This window comes from Bos indicus, chromosome 10 (assembly GCF_029378745.1).
Source record: "Bos indicus isolate NIAB-ARS_2022 breed Sahiwal x Tharparkar chromosome 10, NIAB-ARS_B.indTharparkar_mat_pri_1.0, whole genome shotgun sequence".
NCBI classification, from domain to species: Eukaryota; Metazoa; Chordata; class Mammalia; order Artiodactyla; family Bovidae; genus Bos; species Bos indicus.
In genome coordinates, this window is record NC_091769.1 from 50634884 (window position 1) to 50660173 (window position 25290).

The 25290-nt window shown below is 39.6% G+C and overlaps 1 protein-coding gene across 2 annotated transcripts in view; it reads right to left on the minus strand.

The window, feature by feature from the left end:
• Positions 1–25290, minus strand: part of FAM81A (family with sequence similarity 81 member A) — an 85754-nt gene that overhangs the window by 14609 nt on the left and 45855 nt on the right. For both annotated transcript variants that reach the window (XM_070797487.1, XM_070797488.1), the window contains exons 4-6: positions 24304–24422; positions 3442–3571; positions 1752–1858 (exon numbers count right to left, since the gene is read on the minus strand). In XM_070797487.1, the coding sequence (XP_070653588.1) occupies positions 1752–1858; positions 3442–3571; positions 24304–24422 (356 nt within the window). The remainder of the gene's footprint in view (positions 1–1751; positions 1859–3441; positions 3572–24303; positions 24423–25290) is intronic.

Consider the following 25290-nt stretch of genomic DNA (forward strand, 5'->3'; position numbering starts at 1 on the left):
ATGGCAAAGAACGTACAAACTACTACACAATCGCACTCATTTCACATACTAGCAAAATAATGCTCAAAATTCTCCAAGCTAGGCTTCATCAGTACGTGAACTGAGAATTTCCAGGTGATCAAGCTGGATTTAGGAAAGGCAAAGGAACCAGAGATCAAATTGCCAACATCTGCTGGATCATAGAAAAAGCAAGAGAATTCCAGAAAAAAATCTACTTCTGCTTCATTGGTAATGCTAAAGCCTTTGACTGTGTGATTCACAACAAACTGTGGAAAATTTTTAAAGAGATGGAAATATCAGACCACTTGACCTGCCTCTTGAGAAATCTGTATGCAGGTCAGGAAGCAACAGTTAGAACTGGACATGGAACAACAGACTGGTTCCAAATAGGAAAAGGAGTATGTCAAGGCTGTATATTGTCACCCTGCTTATTTAACTTATATGCAGAGTACATCATGTGAAATGCTGGGCTGGAGGAAGCACAAGCTGGAATCAAGATTGCTGGGAGAAATATCAATAACCTCAGATAGGCAGATGACACCACACTTATGGCAGAAAGTAAAGAAGAACTAAAGAGCCTCTTGATGAAAGTGAAAGAGGAGAGTGAAAAAGCTGGCTTAAAACTCAACATTTAAAAAACAAAGATCACGGCATCTGATCCACCACTTCATGGCAAATAGATGGGGAAACAAAGGAAACAGTGACAGACTTGATTTTCTTGGGCTCCAAAATCACTGCAGATGGTGACTGCAGCCATGAAATTAAAAGACGCTTGCTCCTTGGAAGAAAAGCTATGACAAAACTAGACAGCATATTAAAAAGCAGAGACATTACTTTGCTGACAAAGGTCTGTATAGACAAAGCTATGATTTTTCCAGTAGTCATGTATCGATGTGAGAGTTGGACCATAAAGAAGCTGACTGCAAAGAATTGATGCTTTCAAACTGTGGTGTTGGAGAAGACTCTTGAGAGTCCCTACAACTGCAAGGAGATCAAACCAGTCGATTCTAAAGGAAATCAATCCTAAATAGTCACTGGAAGGACTGATGCTAAAACTGAAGTTTCTTTGGCCACCTGATGTGAAGAACTGACTCACTGGAAAAGACCCTGATGCTGGGAAAGATTGAAGGCAGGAGAAGGGGACGACAGAGGATGAGATGGTTGAATGACAACACCGACTCAATGGACATGAGTTTGAGCAAGCTCTGGGAGACGGTGAAGAACAGGGAAGCCTGGCATGCTGCAGTCCATGGGGTCACAAAGAGTTGGAATGATTGAGTGATGGAACAACAACAATGCCATAACATATTCACGGGAATTAGAACATGGTGATATTTGCAGGAACCATTAATCAGCCTGCCGCAACCATGTATCTTTCCTTCAAAACATGTATCACCATTTAGTAATAACACAGCATGCACTCATTTAAGTGATTATTCCATTAACATTCATCAACTCCCTAGACTATCAGCTCCCCAGGGATAAAAACAAAGCCTGTTCTTCTTCAGATTCTCAGCACCCAGGCCATGTTCATCTAGGCCCAGAAATATTTATTGGATGAATAGATGGATTATTATCCAGTCACTAAAAACAATAATTAGCAAGGTAAAGTGGTAACAGGCTACAAGGAAACTTTCCCTGTGAACTTCCATTATGGTTTTCACTTTGTACAATAAATAAAAATCAAAAGGGAAAAAACTGTAGTATAAAGAACATCAACCATAACAGATTTTTCTAAGTTGATTACTCACTTAGTATCCAAAAGCTGAAGCTGGTGGTTACTATCTCTGTGGGACATCTTCAGTTTGGTGCTTTGTTCTGATATTGACAAGTCCACTCTGTTTAAAAGCTGAGAGATCTGGAAAAGAAACTTCGCTTGTAAATACCATATCAAACCTTTTCAGAGCTAATTTCAAAAAACATTAGTGACATGTATTCTCGTCCATGGCATTAAATTCAATCTAATGTAATAAATTCATTTAGGAGTCCACCTAATCTCTCTACTTCCATTTCTTTTACACACACCCATCAAAAGTCAAGACCAGGGGCGTTTCCTGGTGGCCTAGTGGTTAAGATTCTGGGCTTTCACTGCTGTGGTCCAGGTTCAATCTTTGGTCAGGGAACTGAGATCCCAACAAGCTGCAGGACATAGCCAAAAAAAATATCAAGACCAGCAGCACTGCCAAAATATTCATCATGTAGTGAGCACTCAACTACAGGTCTGTGTTGAGCAAGCCCAGCTCCTGCCCAGGACCAAGACTTCCACCTGCTGGCATAAAATAGAAGTCATTTTTACCTTGGAATTTCTACCGTTAGTGTGGCTACTAGTCATAAAGGATGGAATTCTTATCACTTACAAAACCTATTAGGTCTCAGATTTACCTCCAGATGCAGGTTAAGTTATCAGGAAACATAATTTTTCGGCTTCCCAGGTGGGGCTAGTGGTAAAGAACCCACCTGCCAATGTTGTTGGCATTGGCATGTAAGAGATGCAGGTTCAATCCCTGAGTTAGAAAGATCCCCTGGAGCGGGTATAGCAAACCACTCCAACATTCTTGCCTGCAGCATCCCCATGGACAGAGAAGCCTGGTGGGCTACAGTCCATGGGGTCGCAAAAAGTCAGACATGATTGAGAGACTAACACTTTTTTTTTTTCATTCTAATAAAAGGGGGTACCTAGTCAATTTATTGGATTAGACATATTTGTGTCCCAGCTGCCTCCAATAAGGATCCAAAGCTGTTTCTGTAAAAAAATTAATTACTATAAAACCATGAAGTGCAATTCTCCAGGCAAGAATACTGGAGTGGTCTCTCTTCAAATGCAGAACAGCAAGTAAAACAGACATTGTAGAGAAAGTCCTAGAAGACAGGCCCCATTACGGCAAAGGAAAACTTCTAAGTAGCCAAAAAACAAACTGTGAAATGCCAAGAATTCTGCTTTAAGAAATTAACCTGTGAATTGCAAGGTAGAATACTCTGAAATTTATAAGCTAGCAACCCTCTAGCTTTGTTCTAATCTTTTCCCATATACAAACTATGTGATGAGGCAGCCCATAAATCCTATGAATAAACTATCTCCTGAATCCAAAATTGGGATTAGTGGCCTGTAAAAGCCTGTAAAACAACACTTTTATCACTTACCTGTCTAAGACATGGTTTTGGAAATATAAGTTAGAATTTCTGGAACATATTGTTTGAAGAATGAGGGAAAAGAATACTTAAAATTAGGAGTGTACTGACAATCTTGGCATTTTGGTTGCATTCTTACAAAGGGCCACTCCAGTGAAATAGAAGGAGGAGGAAGAAGAGGGATGCTTATGCTGAGTGCCCTGACTAGTTTCTCCTGCAGGAAATAATTAAACCCATGTTATTCTTAGATAAGAACAAATACCCACTTTCAAAAAGCTACCTAAAAAAAAAGCTACCTGAAACAGGTCATACCTGTCCCTCTGCGTCTTTGATTTTTGTTTCCAAGATAAGTTTGGCAGCTTGCTGTTCTTTGTTCAAGTGCTGGAGGCCCTCATAGGTTGTTTTGTGCTCGGCAGAGAGTCTGGCTATGCTGGCGTCACATCTATCCAGATAAACAACAAAGGAAATTCTTATCAAAATTTTAAAACATGTGCTGAAGCTTCCTTGCATACTACAAGGTGCATGATCCCACTTCGAGAAACTACACTATGAATCATCCCTTTTAACAGAGATTTGGATGAATTCAGAGAGCTGCTCACATTATGGTTTTTAAGTTAAACCACAGGGATGTTGCTCAATAAGACTAGAGATGTAACAACACAACAAGGCTTTACAATGCTCATCAGTACAAAACTGAATATGCAGTGAGAGCCCAGTAGCAAAAAGCTTACAGAGTGAGCCAGATGTGGTCCGTCACTCTACAGTGCCACCTCTACCTCTCAAGTTCGGGGCCTCTGGATTTTGGAGGCAACTTCTACCACATCTGAAAGTACTATTCCCATTTTACGAAACCACCGGTAAGGCTATGTGCTTTGAGTGTGCTCCAGAGCACGGGAAAGTTCTGCAGCTGGTCCCAGGTACTCTGCCCTTGAGCCTTATGACTTGGCAGTTCTAAAGGTATGCAAAGTATCTGTGATAGATAATCTGGGCCATGAAGCCTCTGTCAAACCCTAATAGGGGAGTCACAGAATGACCTCCTAGGAATCGAGAGCAAAGTCATGTCCTGTTCCAACACAATCATTCCTGCTTTAAGAAGGACCTGCCAGCTTGCTACTGGGCTCCAGTAGACACGACATGCCTAAGCAGGGGCCACTGGGGGACCAGGCAATCTGGGCAGCCCATTACGAACACCAAGCCCCAGACGTGGGCACACAGGCAGGACGCTATCTTGGAGGGGGAGGAATATGTAGACATCAAGCCTAATGGTCCTAAAGTCAGAAGTAAATTACATGAGCCTGGACTCCTGTGGCTTCTATTCTTACTACTGCCAGCTTTCCTTCAACTCACATGTATGGCCTCAGATCAATTGAGCTTAAAATACATACGTATTAGGTACTCAAAAATGAAAGATAGATTAACATCCATCACGAGAACTCTATTTTTTTTTAAGTAGAGGTTAAAATAAAGAATAAGCGGTTAAGAGAAAAAAATTAGAAATCCTAAAAATAAGCTACAATTCTCTTAGTAGACCTGACAAACTCTAAACATGATTGAAGATAAAATCAGTGAATTATAAGAAAGTAGCAAGGAGCCTGCTCAGAATGCACCAAAGCCAGACAGAGACGCAAAACATGAAAAAAGAGTGAAGAAAGATAGAGGACAAATAAAGGGATGCTAACATAAGTCAAAGGGAGGTTGAAGAATTTTAAAAAGAAAAATGGAGAGAATGGCAAAGAAGCAATATTTCAGGGGCTGTAGATTTGCTAAGACTGAAGAAAGACATGAGTTTTAAAGTATTTGTCCATGGGATTTTCCAGGCAAGGGTACTGGAGTGGGTTGCCATTGCCTTCTCTGAGTCAATGAATGCCAAGTGGCATAAGTAAAACTAAACAGACTACGGTGAAATTCATATAACCCAAGATAAAGATAAAATCTTAAAAGCTACCAAATACCAAGGACAAAATGATTTTTTGGCTGACTATAGGATTGATAGCACACAACAGACACCAGAAGACAATAAATATCAGAAGATATTGGAGAAACAGCGTCTAAGGATTGAGGGGAACAAATCCATCATACAAGAATAAGTGCAAAATAAAGACGTTTCAGACATACAAAGATTAAGAAATGCATCGCCCACACACTCATATTGAAAAAGTCATTAAATAATGAATTCAGTAAGAAGAAAAGAACACCCAGAGAGAAGGAGTAGGATGCAAGAAACAACAAACTGAGAAAATTTTTGGAAAATTTAATTTTTTATAGACTCTGAAAAAAGTAAGCTACCAGCTCAATTATTTCAAACTTCTTGAGATTTTACTTGGTAATGACTCACATTTTCTCTAAGTTGAACAACCTGTTTAGCTTAATCATTTGACTAAAATGCTATAATCCTCTTTGGAAATAACAGAAAATGTATTAGGATAAAAAAAATTTTAATACTGATAAAAATATTTTTAATATTTTGAAACACAATCTGAAAAACTGCATATATACATGTGTAAACTTCAATATTCACAATAAAATAGACACAAAGCAGCAATCATGTCACTATCCATCTATATTGGAAATATTTTAAATGTTTACTGCCCAACACTGGAGTTTGTATAATTAAGCTACATCACACATTGCAGGAGGAATAGTAAATTTTACAAGTTTTCTTGAGGGTAACTTGGCCGTATATACTCCAAATTTTGAAACGTGAATATATTTCGATGTACCTTGCAATCTAGGTATTAACCCCAAAGAAACAAAGGTGTGAGCAAAGAAAAACCAAACCAAATTCTGTATAAATTCTTGGTACAATTTCCTGCTATTCTAGGATAAAACCAAAATCCTTTAAAATGCTTAGAAAGAGGCAGTCCCAAGCCACCTACCTCTCGGCATCATCTTATATATTCTGTCCCTTTTTTCCTCTGTACTCAGCCACACCATTACATTGCAACCTTTGAACTTACTTCACTTCTTCCCTACTCTAAGGCCTTGACCCAAGCTGTTCTCTCTGGATGAAGTCTTCTTCCTTGACCCTGTCACCTGACTAGGTACTATACATCCCTCAAGCTAAGTACAATAGTCTCTTCCTTACTGAACCCTTCCTGGAGATCAGATATAGCAATTAAATACTTTCCAGATACCCCACATTTTTCTTTTGCTGAACTTCTTAAAATTTATTATTATTACTATTACTACCACTATTATTATCATTTTCTACTTGCTGTTGTTGTCCAGTCACTCAGTTGTGTCTGAATCTTTGCAACCCCATGGACTGCACCATGCCGGGCTTCCCTGTCCTTCACCAACTCCCAGAGCTTGCTCAAACTTATGTCCATTGAGTCCATGATGCCATCCAACCATCTTATCCTCTGTCGTCCCCTTCTCCTCCAGCCTTCAATCTTTCCCAGCATCAGAGTCTTTTCTAACAAGTCGGCTCTTCGCATCAGGTGGCCAAAGTATTGGAGTTTCAGCTTAAGCATCAGCCCTGCCAATGCATATTCAGGACTCATTTCCTTTAGGATTGACTGGTTTGATCTCCTTGCAGTTTGATGGACCCCCAAGAATCTTCTCCAACACCACAGTTCAAAAGCATCAATTCTTCAGTGCTCAGCCTTCTTTATGGTCCAACTCTCACATCCATACATGACTACTGGAAAAAAACATAGCTTTGACAAGACAGACTTTTGTCAGCAAAGCAATGTCTCTCCTTTTTAATATGCTCTCTAGGTTGGTCACCGGAGAAGGCAATGGCACCCCACTCCAGTACTCTTGCCTAGAAAATCCCATGGATGGAGGAGCCTGGTGGGCTGCTGTCCATGGGGTCGCTAAGAGTCAGACATGACTGAGCGACTTCACTTTCACTTTTCACTTTCATGCATTGGAGGAGGAAATGACAACTCACTCCAGAATTCTTGCCTGGAGAATCCCAGGGACAGGGGAGCCTGGTGGGCTGCCGTGTATGGGGTCGCACAGAGTCGGACATGACTGAATCGACTTAGCATCAGCAGCAGCAGCAGGTTGGTCACAGCTTTTCTTTCAAGAAGCAAGTGTATTTTAATTTCATGGCTGCAGTCACCATTCATGGTAATTTTGGAACCCAAGAAAATCAAGTCTGTCACTGTTTCCTTTGTTTCCCCATCTATTTGCCATGAAGTGATGGGACCAGATGCCATGATCTTTGTCTTTTAAATGTTGAGTTTTAAGCCAGCTTGTTCACTCTCCTCTTTCACCTTCATCAAGAGGCTCTTTAGTTCTTTTTTGCTTTCTACCATGAGGGTGGTGTCATCGGCATATCTAAGGTTATTGATATTTCTCCCAGCAATCTTGATTCCAGCTGTGCTTCATCCAGCCTGGCATTTCCCACGATGTACTCTGCATATAAGTTAAAGAAGCACGGTGACAATATACAGCCTTGACGCACTCCTTTCCCAACTTGGAACAAGTCCATTGTTCCACGTCTAGTTCTAACTGTTGCTTCTTGACCTGCATACAGGTTTCACAGGAGGCAGGTAAAGTTGTCTGGTATTCCCATCTCTTAAAGAATTACTATATTATCATTTATCTCTAATTCCTGTTTTCATGACATGCACTCATCATTGGCCCGTGTATGGCTCACTTTCAGTTCAGTTCCATTGCTCAGTCATGTCCAACTCTTTGCGACCCCATGGACTGCAGCATGCCAGACCTCCCTATCCATCAGCAACTCCCGGAGTTTACTCAAACTCATGTCCATTGAGTCGGTGATGCCATCCAACCATCTCATCCTTTGTAGTCCCCTTCTCCTCCCGCCTTCAATCTTTCCCAGCATCAGGGTCTTTTCAAATAAGTCAGTTCTTTGCAGCAGGGGGCCAAGTACTGGAGTTTCAGCTTTAGCATCAGTCCTTCCAATGAACATTCAGGACTGATTTCCTTTAGGATGGACTGGTTGGATCTCCTTGCAGTTCAAGGGACTCTCAAGAGTCTTCTCCAACACCACAGGTCAAAAGCATCAGTTCTTCAGTGCTCAGCTTTCTTTATAGTCCAATTCTCACATCCATACATGACTACTAGAAAACCCATAGCTTTGACTAGACAGACCTTTGTTGGCAAAGTAATGGCTCTGCTTTTTAATACACTGACTAGGTTGGTCATAACTTCTCTTCCAAGGAGTAAGCATCTTTTAAATTCATGGCTGCAATCACCATCTGCAGCTCACTTTATTCATGGCTCACTTTATTCAGTTAATTATTTTTAAATAACTGCTCCTACTTTAAATCCTGTGTCATCATTCCCTTGTTCTCCTTTTAAGACTGTATTGCACACACATATACATGTCTGTTTATCTATTAATATATATATACACATATATATTTCTTAAAAATATGTGTATGTGTGTATTAGTTGAGTTCAACTGTTACAAAAGCCATTATGTCATATGTAATATTTTGATACTTACTGTTTTCACTTATTGCTAAGCCTCAACTATATTGTTAAACACTACAGTAGTTACTCATTTTAACTACAAAATAATATTCTATTGTTCGTTACAATTTATTTTCCAAACCTCCACTAATGGGAACTTTGGGTTATTGCAAGACTTTGCTATTTCGAACAATGCTGCTATGAACATACCCTCCTGTGGTACAAGTTCAATAATTTATCTTGGGCATAAACTGATGGATCTCAAAGTATGTGGATGTTCAGCACTGAGAGGTAATATCAGCCCTCACTAGTTTATACTCCTACTAACAATAGGTAAGAGATCTTGGGCACCTACATCCTCTCTAATGCTTGGCATTTTGGGATATTTTAGATGCCAATCTACTGGGAGTGAGAAGCATATATTGCTGCTTTTTTACATTTTTATTTCAATATCAACCAATGAAACTGAATCTCCTCACATGTTTATTGGCCATACGTGTTTATTCTTTGATGTCAGTTCATGTCTCTTACCCATTGTTGCATTGGATTGTTTGCATTATTCTTAACTTGTACATATATTCTTGACACAACGTTTTACTATACAATGTCTTCCTCCATTTGTAACGTCTCATTTTCTTATTTAAAAATGATGAGCAACACTTTAAATTTTAACATAATCAAACATCTCAATGCCTTATATATCAAGAAGAAATCCTCCCCTACCAAAAGGTCTAAAAGATATTTCTCTATATGTTTCTATTAAAAGTTTTAAGTCTTATGTTTAGCATTTAAGTCCTTTACTCATCCGGAGGTGATTTTATATTTGGTATGAGATAGAGAAAAAATGAATCTTTTTTGAAATGGATAATAAATTTTCTAGCTCCATTTACTTAACAGTCTCTCCTTTCTCCACGGATCTGCTATGCCATCTATGGTATATATCAAAGTCCCATACATGTGTGGTTCAATTCTGGACTTCCTATCCCATTCCATTGTTCAATTTCTCTATCCCTAAGCCACCAACATAATATCTTAACAACTACAGTTTCATAGCAAGTCTTGGTATCTAGTAGGGCAATTCTCCCCTCTTTGGTCATCTTCATAAGTATCTTGAATGTTTCTGACTCTTAATTCTGACATACAAACATTATAATCATCAAGTTTCTCCATAAAACTCTAGAATCTAATTGGAATTTCATTGATTCTGAAGATTCATTTGTGAAAACTGATATTTTTAAAGATATTAAAGACTTCCTACCCTTGAATATAATATGTTTCTATTTATTTATGTTTTCTTATTATTTCTTAACCAATTTTTTTTTAATTTTCAAGAAGTCTTGAACAATTTTTGTTAGATATATGCCTAGTTACTACACATTCTCTGATTTTAGTTTAAATAACATCTTCATTTTAAGTATGTTTTCTAGTTGTTTCCTATTGGTTTATAGTAAAGAAACTGATCTTTGTACTTTAATATTAGTAACCACCTTGCTAAATTTACATTAACAGATTAAGAGAGAAATCTGTGATTCGAATAGATGCAAAAACAGTTGAGAAAACTCAGTACAGATTATAAAGAGTCTTAGTAAATCTGGAGTGCAAGAAAACTTCCCAAATCTGATGAATCCATGATTAGTCATCATCCAAAAAACGGAAAAACTCTGGAAGTATTCTCATAAAGTTGAAAATAAGAGAAAGATGCCCATTTTTAAATTTCTAATTAACTGTACTGAAGATTTTACCCAGTACAAGATGACAAAAAAGAGAGACGAAGGATATGAGGATCAGAAAAGAAGAAATTAAACTGCCAATATATGCAGATGATATCATTTCTATAGAAACTCCCCCAAAATCTATAAACCAGAATCATAAGTGAAATCAATAATTATTTTGCAATAATTTGCTTAATGTCTAGCTCTCCTATTAGAAGGAATATAAACTACATTTAAGGAAGAAGGGCAACTGCCTTTTCTATCACTAAAACCCTAGTGCCGAGCACATTGCCTTGCTTGTAGTAGGGGCTCAATAAATACTTGCCAGTGAATGACTATAAGGAATATTTACTACTTACCATGCACTGTCCACGGAGAAGGCAATGGCACCCCACTCCAGTACTCTTGCTTGGAAAATCCCATGGATGGAGGAGCCTGGTAGGCTGCAGTCCATGGGGTCGCTAAGAGTCAGACATGACTGAGCGACTTCACTTTCACTTTTCACTTTCATGCATTGGAGAAGGAAATGGCAATCCACTCCAGTGTTCTTGCCTGGAGAATCCCAGGGATGGGGGAGCCTGGTGGGCTGCCGTCTATGGGGTGGCACAGAGTCGGACACGACTGAGGCGACTTAGCAGCATGCACTGTCCAAGATGCATAATATTATGCATGAATTAAACATGCAGGAACAAAATATTAGTTCATTTAGTCCTCAAAATCATCCCCACTCACAAATGATGCTTAAAAACAATATCAAAGTCAGACCCCTCTTTTTAATTTTGAGCTCAAAATTTTCGAGCAATACATTATCTAAATTATATCTGGGGAAATCTGAAGTGTTAAATTACCATGAAATACAAAAATATTATTTTCCAATTCAAATAACAGCTTATTGGATGGAAATTTACATCATTCCAGTTCATCATCTTCACAAAGCAGTTCAAGGGACAGACTATGTTTAAATAAGTTACTTGAAAAGGTCTCAAGATGATCCTAAAGCTCATGGCTCACAGATTTGCACTAGCTATAGCTTGGCTTCCATATTTTGTCTCACTTGGAAACACAAACACTACAACATTGCTGTTGTTCAGTCACTTAGTCATGTCCGACTCTGCAACCCCATGGACTGCAGCACCCAGGCTTCCTTGTCATCATCTCCCGGAGCTTGCTCAAACTCATGTCCATTGAGTCAACGATGCCATCCAACCATCTCATCCTCTGTCTCCCCTTCTCCTCCTGCACTCAATCTTTCCCAGCATCAGGATCTTTTCCAATGAGTCAGCTCTTTGCGTCAGGTGGTCAAAGTATCAGAGCGACAACACACATTTCCATTAATACAGGAGTGGCTAAATACATTAAATTATGATACATACATGGAACAGAATATCCCATATTTAATCAAAAAGTAAGTCAGATCCATGTGCACACTGGAAGGAGGCCCACAGTATATGGTCATGAAGAAACAAGTGACAGAATAGTATGGAAAAGTGCAGGTGCATAGTTGTGGCACACGAGCTGAGCTGCATGTGGGATCTTTCTGAGCCAGGGATCAAACCTGTGTCCCTTGCATTGGCAGGCAGACTCTTAACCAATGGACCACCAGGGAAGCCACCTTCCTTTCTTTTCAAAAAACACACATCATAAAAGGCAGCCTTGGGGCTCGCATGTAGCTGTGGGCACGACAAAGTAGATTTAGTTAAACAAGAACCCGCAATGAATTCCGACCAGTTGTCCTGTTTTATCTTGATGTAATATTATCAATGAACTGCTAATGTATTCATTCCAAAATTTCCCTTTTCGGGTCTTTGGGCAGCTGTCTTCCTGGTACAGCTCTTGGTTGTGGCAATTAGGTGGCAGAATGACTCTATCACTTGGCTGTCTGATCAACGACGGCAAGGAGGTGATTAAAAGTCCAGAACAGGGTCCCAAATGTCTAACCACAGACATGATTTGAGTTTCATGCTTAGGCAGATCTTCTCTTACAGCTTGTGACATGGTAGTATATGGCATTTAAAAAGCAATGACACTTATAGAATGCCTATGTCATTCATTTTACTTCTCTTCACATAGGCATTTTATAATCTCACAACCTTGCAAAGGTAAATACACTACAATAAGATATTCTGAGAGAGAGACCACATTCACACAGTATTTTTTACAGTAAACTCTTAGAATTATTCTATTTTATAATTAATTATTATTAATCTCTTATTTTGCCTAAGTTATAAATTAAACTTTCTCACAGGGATAGTATATAGGAAAAAACATAGTATATATATAGAGAGAGGCTTCAGTGCTATTCCCAGTTTCAGGCACCCACTGGCAGTCTTGGGGTGTATTCCCTTGGGACTACTGTATCATAATCTAAGCTTCTAATATGGGGGTTATGGCCTAACAAAATATTGGCATTACCAAGAGGTTTTATGATACATATATATGGCTGAGTCCCTTCACTGTTCACCTGAAACTATCAAAACATTTAGGCTATGTGTGTGCTCAGTCACTTCAGTCATGTCCAACTCTGCGACCCTATGGACTGTAGCCAGGCTCCTCCATCCATGGGATTCTCCAGGCCAGAAAACTGGAGTGGGTTACCATGCCCTCCTCCAGGGGACCTTCCTGACCCAGGGATTGAACCCACATCTCTTGCATTGCAGGCAGATTCTCTAATGCTGAGCCACTGGGGAAGCCCTTTAATCAGCTATATGCCAATACAAAATAAAAAGTTTAAAAAAGTAAAGAAAAAAGGAGGTGAGAGACAAGAGTAGAAAAGAGAGAAACACCCTAAATCATCCTGAGAAGACCTTATTATTGCTCCACAACTTGTTTGTCCATTTTGTGTAAATTTTGGTCTGTTCCCATGTTTTCACTGCATTTTGTAAGAGAGCCTTGGGACATATCTATATTAGAAAATAACTCAACATTAATAAAAGGGGTTCATGATATAGGAGCACCTCAATACATAAGACAAATACTAACAGACATAAAAATAGAAATTAACAGTAACACAATAATAGTAGGAGACTTTAACACCCCACTCACACCAATGGACATATCAAAACAGAAAATTAATAAGGAAACACAAGTCTTAAATGACACATTAGATGAGATGGATCTCATTAATATCTTCATGACAATCCATCCAAATGCAGAAGAATACACCTTCTTCTCAAGTACACATGGAACATTCTCCAGGATAGACCACATCTTGGGTCACAAATCAAACTTCAGTAAATTTAAGAAAATTGAAATCATGTCAAGCATCTTCACTGACCACAATGCTATGAGACTAGGTATCAATTACAAGGAAAAAACTGTAAGAAACACAAACACATGGAGATTAAATAATATGTTGCTAGATAACCAATAGGTTACTGAAGAAATCAAAAGGGAAATCAAAAAATTTCTAGAAACAAATGACAATGAAAACATGACAACTCAAAACCTATAGGATGCAGCAAAAGCAGTTCTAAGAGGGATGTTTATAGCAATATAATCCTACCTCAAGAAACAAGAAAAACAGACTAGACAACCTAACTTTACACCTAAAACAACTGGAAAAAAAGAACAACAACAACAAAAAACAAAATTAGTAGAAGGAAAGAAAACATAAAGAGCAGAGCAGAAATAAATGAAAAAGAAATGAAAGAAACAATAGTAAAGATTAATAAAACCAAAAGTGGGTTCTTTGGGAAGATAAACAAAATTGACAAACCTTTAGCCAGACTCATCAGGAAAAAAAGAGAGAAGAATCAAATCAACAAACAGGAGCGGTTACAACAGACAATGCAGAAATACAAAGGATTATAAGAGACTATTATGAACAACTATATGGCAATAAAATGGATAACCTGGGAGAAATGGACAGATTCTTAGAAAAGTTCAATCTTTCAACACTGAATCAGGAAGAAATAGAAATTATGAACAATACAATTATAAGCACTGAAATTGAAACTGTGATAACTGTGATCAAAAATCTCCCAAAAAACAGAAGCCCAGAACCAGATGGCTTCACAGGAGAAATCTATCCAACATTTAGAGAAGAGCTAATGCCTATACTTCTAAAACTCCTTCAAAAAACTGCAGAGAAAGGAACAACAGACTGGTTCCAAATAGGAAAAGGAGTACGTCAAGGCTGTATATTGTCACCCTGCTTATTTAACTTATATGCAGAGTACATCATGAGAAACACTAGGCTGGAAGAAGCACAAGCTGGAATCAAGATTGCCGGGAGAAATATCAATAACCTCAGATATGCAGATGACACTACCCTTATGGCAGAAAGTGAAGAGGAACTCAAAAGCCTTGATGAAAGTGAAAGTGGAGAGTGAAAAAGTTGGCTTAAAGCTCAACATTCAGAAAACGAAGATCATGGCATCTGGTCCCATCACTTCATGGGAAATAGATGGGGAAACAATGGAAACAGTATCAGACTTTAATTTGGGGGGCTCCAAAATCACTGCAGATGGTGACTGCAGCCATGAAATTAAAAGATGCTTACTCCTTGGAAGGAAAGCTATGACCAACCTAGATAGCATATTCAAAAGCAGAGACATTACTTTGCCAACAAAGGTCCATCCAGTCAAGGCTATGGTTTTTCCAGTGGTCACGTATGGATGTGAGAGTTGGACTGTGAAGAAAGCCAAGTGCCAAAGAATTGATGCCTTTGAACTGTGGTGTTGGAGAAGACTCTTGAGAGTCCCTTGGACTGCAAGGAGATCCAACCAGTCCATTCTGAAGGAGATCAGCCCTGGGTGTTCTTTGGAAGGAATGATGCTAAAGCTGAAACTCCAATACTTTGGCCACCTCATGCGAAGAGTTGACTCACTAGGAAAGACTCTGATGCTGGGAGGGATTGGGGGCAGGAAGAAAAGGGGACGACAGAGGATGAAATGGCTGGATGGCATCACCGACTCGATGGACGTGAGTTTGAGTGAACTCCGGGAGTTGGTGATGGACAGGGAGGCCTGGCGTGCTGTGATTCATGGGGTTGCAAAGAGTCGGACACAACTGAGCAACTGAACTGAACTGAACTGAAAGAACACTACCAAACTCATTCTAAGAGGCCACCATCACCTGATATGAAAACCAGACAAAGACATCACAAAAACAGAAAACTACAGACCAATATCATTGATGAACATAGATGCAAAAATCCGCAACAAAATTTTAGCAAACAGAATTCAGCAACACATCAAAAAGCTCACCATGATCAAGTTGGGTTTATTCCAGGGATGCAAGGATTCTTCAATCTATACAAATCAATCAATGTGATATACCATATTAACAAATTGAGAGATAAAAACCATATGATTATCTCAATAGATGCAGAAAAAGCCTTTGACAAAATGCAGCACCCATTTATGATTAAAACTCTTCAAAAAATGGACATAGAAGGAACCTACCTCAACACAGTAAAGGGCATATATTATAAACCTACAGCAAACATTATTCTCAATGGTGAAAAACTGAAAGCATTCCCCCTAAGATCAGGAACAAGACAAGGGTGTCCACTTTCACCACTATTATTCAACATAGTTCTAGAAGTCCTAGCTACAGCAATCAGAGAAATAAAAGGAATCAAAGAAATAAAAGGAATCCAGATCAGAAAAGAAGTAAAGCTCTCACTATTTGCAGGTGACATGATACTGTACATAGAAAACCCTAAAGATAGTATCAGAAAATTACTAGAGCTAATCAGTGAACTTAACAAAGTTGCAGGATATAAAATCAATGCACAGAAATCACTTGTATTTCTATATACTAACAATGAAAAATCAGAAAGAGAAATTAAGCAATCAATCCCATTCACCATTGCAACAAAAAGAATTAAATATCTAGGAATAAACTTACCCAAGCAGACAAAAGAGCTGTACACAGAAAATTATAAGACACTAATGAATGAAATCAAAGATGACATAAACAGATGGAGAGATATTCCATGTTTCTGGGTAGGAAGAATCAATACTGTGAAAATGACTATACTACCAACCACAATCTACAGATTCAATGCGATCCCTATCAAATTACCAATGACATTTTTCACAGAAATAGAACAAAAACATTTCACAATTCATATGGAAACACCAAAGACCCCTAATCACTAAAGCAGTCTTGAGAAAGAAGAATGGAGCTGGAGGAATCAACCTTCCTGACTTTAGATTATACTACAAAGCTACAGTCATCAAGACAGTATGGCACTGGCACAAAAACAGAAATAGAGACCAATGGAACAAGATAGAAAGCCCAGAAATAAGCCCACACACCTATGGGTACTTTATTTTTGACAAAGGAGGCAAGAATATACAATGGGTCAAAGACAGCTTCTTCAATAAATGGTGCTGGGAAAACTGGACAATTACATGTAAAAGAATGAAATTAGAACACTTCCTAACACAATACACAAAGATAAACTCAAAATGGATTAAAGACCTAAATATAAGACCAGAAACCATAAAACTCTTAGAGGAAAACATAGGAAGAACACTTGATGACATAAGTCAAAGAAAGATCCTCTATGACCCACCTCCTAGAGTAATGGAAATAAAAACAAAAGTAAACAAGTGGTACCTGATTAAACTTAAAAGCTTTTGCACGGCAAAGCAAACTATAAGCAAGGTGAAAAGACAACCCTCAGAATGGGAGAAAATAGTAGCAAATGAAACAACTGACAAAGGATTAATTTCCAAAATACATAAGCAGCTCATACAACTCAATTCCAGAAAAACAAACAACCCAATCAAAAAGTGGGGAAAAGACCTAAACAGACATTTCTCCAAAGAAGACATACAGATGGCTAACAAACACATGAAACAATGCTCAACATCGCTCATTAGTAGAGCTATGCAAATCAAAACTACAATGAGATATCACCCCACACTGGTCAGAATGGCCATCATCAAAAAGTCTACAAACAATAAATGCTGGAGAGGGTGTGGAGAAAAGGGAACGCTCTTGCACTTTTGGAGCAAATGTAAATTAATACAGCCACTATGGAAGATGGTATAGAGATTCCTTAAATAGGAATAAAACCACCATATGACCCAGCAATCCCACTCCTAGGCATACACCCTGAGGAAACCAAAATTGAAAAAGACACATGTATCCCATTGTTCACTCCAGCACAATTTACAATAGCTAGAACATGGAAGCAGTCTCGGAGAAGGTGATGGCACCCCACTCCAGTACTCTTGCCTGGAAAATCCCAAGGACGGAGGAGCCTGGTAGGCTTCAGTCCATGGAGTCGCAAAGAGTCGGACATGACTGAGCGACTTCACTTTCACTTTTCACTTTCATGCACTGGAGAAGGAAATGGCAACCCACTCCAGTGTTCTTGCCTGGAGAATCCCAGGGACGGGGGAGCCTGGTGGGCTGCCGTCTATGGGGTTGCATAGAGTCGGACACGACTGAAGCGACTTAGCAGCAGCAGCAGCAGAATATGGAAGCAACCTAGATGTCCATCAACAGATGAATGGATAAAGAAATTGTGGTATATATACACAATGGAATATTACTCAGCCATAAAAATGAATGCATTAGAGTCAGTTCTAATGAGGTGGATCAACCTGAAACCTCTTATACAGAATGAAGTAAGTCAGAAAGAGAAAGATAAATATTGTATTCTAATGCATATAGACGGAATCTAGAAAAATGGTACTGAAGAATTTATTTACGGGGCAGCAATAGAGAAATAGGTGTAGAGAACAGACTTATGGACATGGGGACAGGGGAGGAGAGGGTGAGATGTATGGAAAGAGTAACATGGAAACTTACATGACCATATATAAAATAGATAGCCAATGGGAATTTGCTGTATGGCTCAGGAAACTCAAACAGGGGCTCTGTATCAACCTAGAGGGGCAGGATGGGGAGGAAGATGGGAGGGAGGCTCAAAAGGCAGGGGACATATGTATACCTATAGCTGATTCATGTTGAGGTTTGAGAGAAAACAACAAAATTCTGTAAAGCAATTATCCTTCAATTAAAAAATAAATTAATTTTTAAAAAAAGTAAAAGGGGTTTCATGATATAAAAACACATTATATGACTATTATAAACTTAAATTCCCAGGTGCCCGTGACTGCATACACACTGACAGAGTGCTTTGGTTTTGGGGTTTGGTTTTGTTTTCTTCTAGTTATTAAATTGCAGTGAAAGGCATTTGCATGAAATAGCTCTAGTTTCAGTTTGATCTCTTTCAATAAACAGCAATAAAGCTAATGTAAGTTGAAAAAAACAAAGGTAATGAAACTTAAAACATCAGATTGCCCATCTTTCACGTATAGTAATTATTATATATAATTACAAATAGCTGTGAAAAGAAGGGAAGTGAAAAGCAAAGGAGAAAAAGAAAGATATAAGCATCTGAATGCAGAGTTTCAAAGAATAGCAAGGAAGATTAGAAAGCCTTCCTCAGCAATCAATGCAAAGAAATAGAGGAAAACAATAGAATGGGAAAGACTAGAGATCTCTTCAAGAAAATTAGAGATACCAAAAGAACATTTCTTGCAAAGATGGGCTCGATAAAGGACAGAAATGGAATGAACCTAACAGAAGCAGAAGATATTAAGAAGAGATGGCAAGAATACACAGAAGAACTGTACAAAAAAGATCTTCATGACCCAGATAATCATGATGGTGTGATCACTCACCTACAGCCAGACATCCTGGAATGTGAAGTCAAGAGGGCCAAAGAAAGCATCCCTATGAACAAAGCTAGTGGAGACGATGGAATCCCAGTTGAGCTATTTCAAATCCTAAAAGATGATGCTGTGAAAGTGCGGCACTCAGTATGCCAGCAAATTTGGAAAACTCAGCAGTGGCCACAGGACTGGAAAGAGTCAGTTTTCATTCTAATCCCAAAGAAAGGCAATACCAAAGAATGCTCAAACTACCACACAATTGTATTCATCTCACACGCTAGTAAAGTAATGCTCAAAATTCTCCAAGCCAGGCTTCAGCAAAATGTGAACCGTGAACTTCCAGATGTTCAAGCTGGTTTTAGAAAAGGCAGAGGAACCAGAGATCAAATTGCCAACATTCGCTGGATCATTGAAAAATCAAGAGAGTTCCAGAAAAACATCTATTTCTGCTTTATTGACTATGCCAAAGCCTGACTGTGTGGATCACAATAAACTGTGGAAAATTCTGAAGGAGATGGGAATACCAGACCAACTGACCTGCCTCTTGAGAAACCTATATTCAGGTCAGGAAGCAACAGTTAGAACTGGACATGGAACAACAGACTGGTTTCAAATAGAAAAAGGAGTACATCAAGGCTGTATATTGTCACCCTGCTTATTTAACTTATATGCAGAGTACATCATGAGAAACGCTGGGCTGGAAGAAGCACAAGCTGGAATCAAGATTGCCGGGAGAAATATCAATAACTTCAGATATGCAGATGACACTACCCTTATGGCAGAAAGTGAAGAGGAACTCAAAAGCCTCTTGATGAAAGTGAAAGTGGAGAGTGAAAAAGTTGGCTTAAAGCTCAACATTCAGAAAACGAAGATCATGGCATCTGGTCCCATCACTTCATGGGAAATAGAAGGGGAAACAGTGGAAACAGTGTCAGACTTTATTTTTGGGGGCTCCTAAATCACCGCAGATGGTGACTGCAGCCATGAAATTAAAAGACGCTTATTTCTTGGAAGGAAAGTTATGACCAACCTAGATAGCCTATTCAAAAGCAGAGACATTCCTTTGCCAACAAAGGTCCGTCTAGTCAAGGCTATGGTTTTTCCAGTGGTCATGTATGGATGTGAGGGTTGGACTATGAGGAAGGCTGAGCACCGAAGAATTGATGCTTTTAAACTGTGGTGTTGGAGAAGACTCTTGAGAGTCCCTTGGACTGCAAGGAGATCCAACCAGTCCATTCTGAAGGAGATCAGCCCTGGGTGTTCATTGGAAGGACTGATGCTAAAGCTGAAACTCCAGTACTTTGGTCACCTCATGCGAAGAGTTGACTCATTGGAAAAGACGCTGATGCTGGGAGGGATTGGGGGCAGGAGGAGAAGGGGACGACAGAGGATGAGATGGCTGGATGGCATCACCGACTTGATGGACGTTAGTTTGAGTGAACTCTGGGAGTTGGTGATGGACAGGGAGGCCTGGCGTGCTGCAATTCATGAGGTCGCAGAGTCGGACACGACTGAGCGACTGAACTAAACTGATTATATGTATACATCATTAGCCCTTAAATGCTGGTTGTGATTTAACTGAATCAGACTACACAGCAATTTACATCCTAGGACATTGTCAAAAACAGTACAGCATAATGGGTACATACTACTGTATATAAATAGGGCTCCCCTGGTGACTCAGGTGGTAAAGAAACTGCCTGCCAATGCAGGAGACTCAAGAGACACAGGTTCGATCCCTGGGTAGGGAAGAGCCCCTGAAGAAGGAAATGGCAACTCATTCCAATATTCTTGCCTGGGAAATTCTATGGACAGAGGAGCCTGGCAGGCTATATATAGTCCTTGGGGTCACAAAGAATTGCACATGACTGAGCACGCATGCATTGAGATACATAAAATAGATAACCAACAAGACTTACTGTATAGCATAGGGAACTATACTCAATATTTTGTAATAATCTATGAGGGAAAATAATCTTAAAATATACATATATATATATATACACACATAGTTGTATAATTGAATCACTGTGCTATACATCTGAAACTAGCATAATATTGTAAATCAATTATACTACAACTTAAAAAAGAAATATATTGGGGATACCAGGTTGTATAATAATACAATAAAAGCAATTTTTAAAGTGACTAAATTGCAAAGAAGAAAAAAGTAAGCAAACAGAAAAGAAAAAAACAGTAGAGCAATCTGCAAGGAATCAGTGGAGCCTAAGATTTGGGTGTGTCACCAACAGAAGCAGGCAGCTTAATAAAATATGAAGGAAAGAGATGGTCACAGACAGCCTTGCAAAAACTGCTATCATCACAGGCTGACTGTGCAGCCTCTGAGGATCAGCATTTATCCTAACATTAGAGGCTTCGTGTTGTGGGAGAAACAGACATCACTAACATAGTCCAGCTAAGTCACTTAACCAAACAAACAATAAAAACAAGCCCAAGGGCATCAGTTTCCAGGATTGCTACAATATACTACCTAAACATCCAGTTTTTAACAAAAGTTATAATATATACAAAGCGTATTACTCAATAGCTACACTCCTAGGTATACACATCCAAGAGAAATTAAAACATATGACCACACAACCTCGTATGTGAATGTGCATAACAGCATTATTTATAACGGCCAAAAAATTTTAACTTGATGATATCCCATCTGTTTTTTCTTTGCACCTGGACTTAATCTGAGGGAACTTGCACACTTGCCTCAGTACACAGGGATTTTTCCTCTAAAACTCTGATACCATGCAAACAGATCTCAGACAGGAAAGTGGAGGAAGCCACTGAGTCTTGGACAAATAAAGATGGTAAGCCAAAAAATGGACCAAATGTCCCAGTAGGAACAGAAAAGCTAGACTCCAGGCTTTGGGTTAGGGAGGAATGGGAAACTCTCTGAGACAGTCCTGTTCAGGTGTGTTCTGCTTAGTGAAGTAAGGGTGTCTATCATTTCTGTAGAGAATTATCCTTTGCCCTTTCCTGTTGGCTCTCCAGGGAGGTCAGGGTTTGTTTCATATCAATTACTTCACCAATGGATCCATGAACACTATAAACTAAAACCTGAAATAATACCGCTGCTGCTGCTGCTGCTGCTGCTAAGTCTCTTCAGTCGTGTCTGATTCTGTGCGACCCCATAGACAGCAGCCCACCAGGCTCCACCGTCCCTGGGATTCTCCAGGCAAGAACACTGGAATGGGTTGCCATTTCCTTCTCCAAGGCATGAAAGTGAAAAGTCAAAGTGAAGTTGCTCAGTCGTGTCCGACTCTTAGTGACCCCACGGACTGCAGCCTACCAGGCTGCAGCCTGGTAATCCAAGACTAACACTTAAAGAGTTCATATCCTTTCAAAACCATGACATAATTAATGCAAGAAAGTTAAAACTTTCCCCAGGAATTATTTCACATGAGTTTGTTTCAACAATCAAAGTCTCATTAGCATTCCAGAAGAAAAATGAATAGAGCCACAAAATAAAGCAAAAATATGTGGTGTTCACAACACATTATTTTGACTGTTTCAGAGTAAAAGCATTTGCTACAGAGAAGGAACAAGCTGGGTAGAGCCGTTAATAAGAAACTGCAGAGGAAAAATGTAAAATTCCTGAAAGTATTTCAAAACAATTTCTCCATTTTGTAATTAGAACCAGTGATACAAGGATAATTTCATGGCAGCTGCCCGAGACAATAACAGGTCCTATCTGCTCTATATTCACTCCATCTCATGTACACACTAAGCCCCTTCCATATATCACCTCACTCAATCTTCATCTGCAACTCAAGTGACTAGGAAAATTTCTAGAGTTCTCCTGAAGTTCCTACTCTTGCCTTGTAGCTCGGAAGCTCTTTAGATCCTCCCAATTCTGAGAGGTATAACAGAGCTGGGGTTTCCTTTCAGCTGATCTCCACAAAAAAAAAACTTCAAGTCCAGTTAACAGTGATTTTCCAAATCTTTAATTCATCCAAATAAACATTTATTGAGTATCTACTGTCTTCCAGAGATTGTTCTATGCATTGAGGTTACAAAAAGATGAAGTACTCTGCCCCAAGGCAACAGAGAGACTCAACAGCACAGAAAGTGGTAGGTAAGTTCAGGAGAAAGGGATCTGGGAAAACTTCCTGGAGGAGGTAAAACTTAAGCTGAACTTTAAAGGCTGACTAGAAGTCAGGAAAGGAGAGGGCAGGTATAAGAACAGCAAGCACAAAGACACAGATATAGGAGAGCCTGATCCAATCGGGGAATAACAAGCAGGTGATTACTGCTGAAAGTACAGTGCAAGCGGAGAGAGACATAAGGCGCTCAAGGGGGCATCTGCCACCACGGGCCTTACAGAGACTGGAGTTCACCCGGATGAGGAGAGAACTCAGGAGAGTGGCAACCGGGAGCCCTCTGCCATGAGACCGACGTCATCCAGGAAACCTGAATTCACAGGCCCGATATTCAGAGTCCTTCAAGTTTTGTTGGCACAAATATCCTCTAAAACCCTGTCTGGTCCAAAGAGACCTTGGATCCTTTCCTCCCTTCCCACTCTCTGCAGACCACCCTCACTTTCACTGCAAGCTGATTCAAATTGCCTGTTAACTCCACGGCTCCCATGTACACGCATGCTTGACTCTTAATATCAGCAGAGGGCAGAAGAGGCCCGAGAATGCTTCAGAGATTGTGCATTTCTGACAAACCTCCGGTGACAGGGACGCTGCTGGTCGGTCCATGGGGCACTTTTTCAGAAGTGAGTCCCTGGAACAGCACCCTTCCTAAGACCCGAGAGGAAAGGTCTCTTTTTCAAGTGTACAATCTACCATGGACTGATACTTTCAGAAAAGGTAATAAAAAAGAATAATGAAAAGATTAAAAAAATTTATTTTTTATTGAAGGATAATTGCTTTACAATATTGTGTTGATTTCTGCCATACCTCGGAGAAAATGAAATTTTAAAAAGACACACCAACTACTGTAAAGCAACTATAGTCCAATAAAAATTAATTTAAAATAAGAAAAAATAAATGTTAGATTTACTTTATTAATAAAAATTTTTTAAATCAGTTAGTCCTGATCATCTTAGCTAATAAATGAGATATGTAAAATGCTCCCCTCCAAAAAAAGACATACAAACTATAAGTTCCAACATTGTATTATTGAGCTCAATAAATATAACATTCATCTAGCAAATTACACAGGTCAACTGAGCCCTCCGCTCATCACCTTCCACACACACAGCTCCAACTACAGAAGTATAGTTGAACCAGGGCTACTCAAAACAAGGTCTAACTTCCACCAGTAGATTTTATGGGCAAAGGAGACAATGTACTAGGAGAAGACAAAGACTCTGCTTTGGCGCTTCATAAATATATTCCCCATTAAAATGAAGTTGATGAGAAATCACTCTTGATACACAGAGATACAAATACCTGACAACCCACCTGGCCACTCTTCCCCGGAGATCCCCCAGGCCAGAGAGCTGCCTCATCTCCAGGGTCTTTAAGGCAGAATTAGTTCCGTAGCTAATGTTGTCCCGGGCACGGATCTGCTCCTGGAGTACCTGGGCAACACACAAAAACACCAACGAGGTCATCCGGGAACTCACGAGGTACCACAGACGCATTTGATACTTCTGGCAAAAATAGCAATGTTTAACTCCTTTCAGAAGAGGCTCCTTTATAAGCATCACCTGATGTACACATCCACAGAGAACCAGGGGCTTGGAAAGAGACCTCAGAGATGTCACTCAGACCAAGGTCCTGCATTTACCAGTAAAAACATTTGGACTCAGATGTCAGGTGACTGGATGGAGGTTCCGCCGTAGGCAGAGGCAAAGCTGAGACTAGGAACTTGGACTCATGGAAGGTGGTGACAGAGGTCTTACCCCACTCCAGTGTGCTTTTTGATTGTCATTGTTTTAGGCAAACAATCCCTAAATCTGAGAAGTAATAAATCAAGAAAAAGGGGCGAAGAATAACATCAGACAAAGAGGTTCAAATGTCAGTCCCTCTAGCTGTGTGATCCTGAGCAAGTGTCTAGAGCTTTCTGAGCTTCCTTTTCTTCATCTGTTGATAGTAATGGTGACTATACTCTTAAGGCCACTTTATGCGAAATTACATAAGATAATGCATATAAAGCACTAAGCACAATCCCTGCTGCTGCTGCTGCTGCTGCTAAGTCGCTTCCGTCGTGTCCGACTCTGTGTGACCCCATAGACGGCAGCCCACCAGGCTCCCCCGTCCCTGGGATTCTCCAGGCAAGTACACTGGAGTGGGTTGCCATTTTTTTCTCCAATGCATGAAAGGGAAAAGTGAAAGGGAAGTCACTCAGTCGTGTCCGACTCTTCACGACCCCATGGACTGCAGCCTACCAGGCTCCTCCATCCATGGGATTTTCCAGGCAAGAGTACTAGAGTGGGGTGCCATTGC